Source organism: Salpingoeca rosetta (assembly GCF_000188695.1).
Source record: "Salpingoeca rosetta unplaced genomic scaffold supercont1.8, whole genome shotgun sequence".
Classification (NCBI taxonomy): Eukaryota; class Choanoflagellata; order Craspedida; family Salpingoecidae; genus Salpingoeca; species Salpingoeca rosetta.
Window position 1 is genome coordinate 1,420,431 of NW_004754926.1, and position 1,844 is coordinate 1,422,274.

General features: G+C 54.6%; 1 protein-coding gene across 1 annotated transcript in view; it reads right to left on the reverse strand.

Moving 5' to 3' along the window:
* Positions 1-1,844, reverse strand: part of PTSG_03783 (uncharacterized protein) — a gene marked incomplete at its 3' end in the record, with an annotated part of 10,219 nt that overhangs the window by 3,984 nt on the left and 4,391 nt on the right. Inside the window, exons 12-17 of the mRNA XM_004995458.1 lie at positions 1,689-1,777; positions 1,476-1,555; positions 1,250-1,334; positions 856-889; positions 643-716; positions 235-331 (exon numbers count right to left, since the gene is read on the reverse strand). Coding sequence (XP_004995515.1) covers positions 235-331; positions 643-716; positions 856-889; positions 1,250-1,334; positions 1,476-1,555; positions 1,689-1,777 — 459 coding nt within the window. The remainder of the gene's footprint in view (positions 1-234; positions 332-642; positions 717-855; positions 890-1,249; positions 1,335-1,475; positions 1,556-1,688; positions 1,778-1,844) is intronic.

Consider the following 1,844-nt stretch of genomic DNA (forward strand, 5'->3'; position numbering starts at 1 on the left):
AGAGAGAGAGAGAGAGAGACAGAGACAGAGAGAGACAGAGAGAGAGAGACAGAGACAGAGAGAGACAGAGACAGAGAGAGACAGAGACAGAGAGAGAGACAGAGAGAGAGCAAACAAGGCAGTGCAGTAGGTCGTGGGCAGGTTGATACGACTGGTACGAAATGGCACGCACGGATGCGAACAGACGCACTGGTCGACAGGCACGCAGTGCGCATGTGCAGCGGCGCAACTCACTGCTGTTTCTTCTTTGCAGGGTCGATGACAATGTTGTCTGCCTTGGTGAGCGATCGTGCGAGAGGCGCGGGCTTCCCTGTCGCCGCCTGTGGTGCACCTGTTCCCAAGCACAAACATGACATGACAGCAAGGCCATGTGAGCTGGTGACGACGAGGACGGTGTGTTGGTGTTGGTAGTCGTGGCCCTGCGAGGTAAGCAAAACAAAGGGCGGATCTACGAACAGGAGCTGAAAAAATAAACAATAAAAAAATTAAAGGAAAAAAGGCACAAGCGTGCAACATAGACACACAGACACAGACACAGACACAGACAAACAAACAGACACACACACAGACACACACACACACACACACACACACACACACGCCATGTACGCTTTGAATGTGAAGACGCGTGGTAGTCCTGACCTTTGGATTTGTGTGCGTCCAAGACGGCTTGTGCACTCTTTGCAAAGGCGGCTGCGTGTTCGAGTAACGAGGAGCTGTTGGTGCATGTGAAGGGTTGGCAGCTCGTGAGATGAGCCGGTAGTTACAATCAATGGCATATGGCGACATTCAAGAGTGTGTGGCACGCAGCGGAGCAAGGCACGACGCAAGCAAGGGCCATGGGTTCATCCCAACCTGTCTTCCGCCTTTGAAGCTTTCGCCAGTGCATCTGGTGGTGTCGTGGAAGAAAGTAAAACAGTCGCGCGTGAGTGGAAGAACCGCAAGGCGGCAAGAGATTGCCAGGAAGAAAGGGGGTGGGGGGGCGTGCAGGAGAGGTCGGTTGAGGGAGGGACGAGAGTCACAGCCGCAACAGCAAGGGCTTGCGGTGAACAGCAAATTGTCGAGACATACACAAGGGAAGGAGAGCAAACTGGCAAATCGATGGCAGACGTAGACAGAGAGTCGCGTGCTCGTTGTAACGAACACACACACACACACACACACACACACACACACACACACACACACACACACACACACACGCACGCACACGCAAACCCCACCGCGGAGGAACAAGTGAAATGCGTACATGCAACTGAGATGACTTGGGCGCTGCGGTGTGCAAAGGCGTCTACAGCGGCGTCAACCTCGTCAAACGGCTTCTTGTCGCTCAGCTGTGCAGAAGAAGGATGTTGCGGGTGAGCAGGGTTGCCAGGGAATCGAGTGGAAAAGCATGCGAGCACATACCGGCAGGGCACGCAGGAAAGCGCGTGTCTAATTGCATCGGTTGGATGCAGCCACCAACGTACACTCACCGCTGCTGTGAACTCGTCAAACTTTGTCTTGACGGCACGCAGGAGATCCAGCAGCCAAGCGCTGATGGGGCGCGGTAGGCCTGTGGCGGCGACACAACGCAGTCAGCAGCATCAGAGAGGAAATGAGAAAGAGCGTGCGTGCGCATTTGCGCGTGGACTCGCACACGTTCAGTGAGCTGCTTGAAACGAAATCACGTTGGAATGGCTGCTGACCTTCGGCCGTTGATGCAATGGCTTGCTTGCCAAGTGTCACTGCACGCGCGACGCACGCCGTCCTCGTGGACTCGAGTGTCTCCTCCAATCTACACACACACACACACACACACACACACACACACACACACACACACACACACACACACAAATATA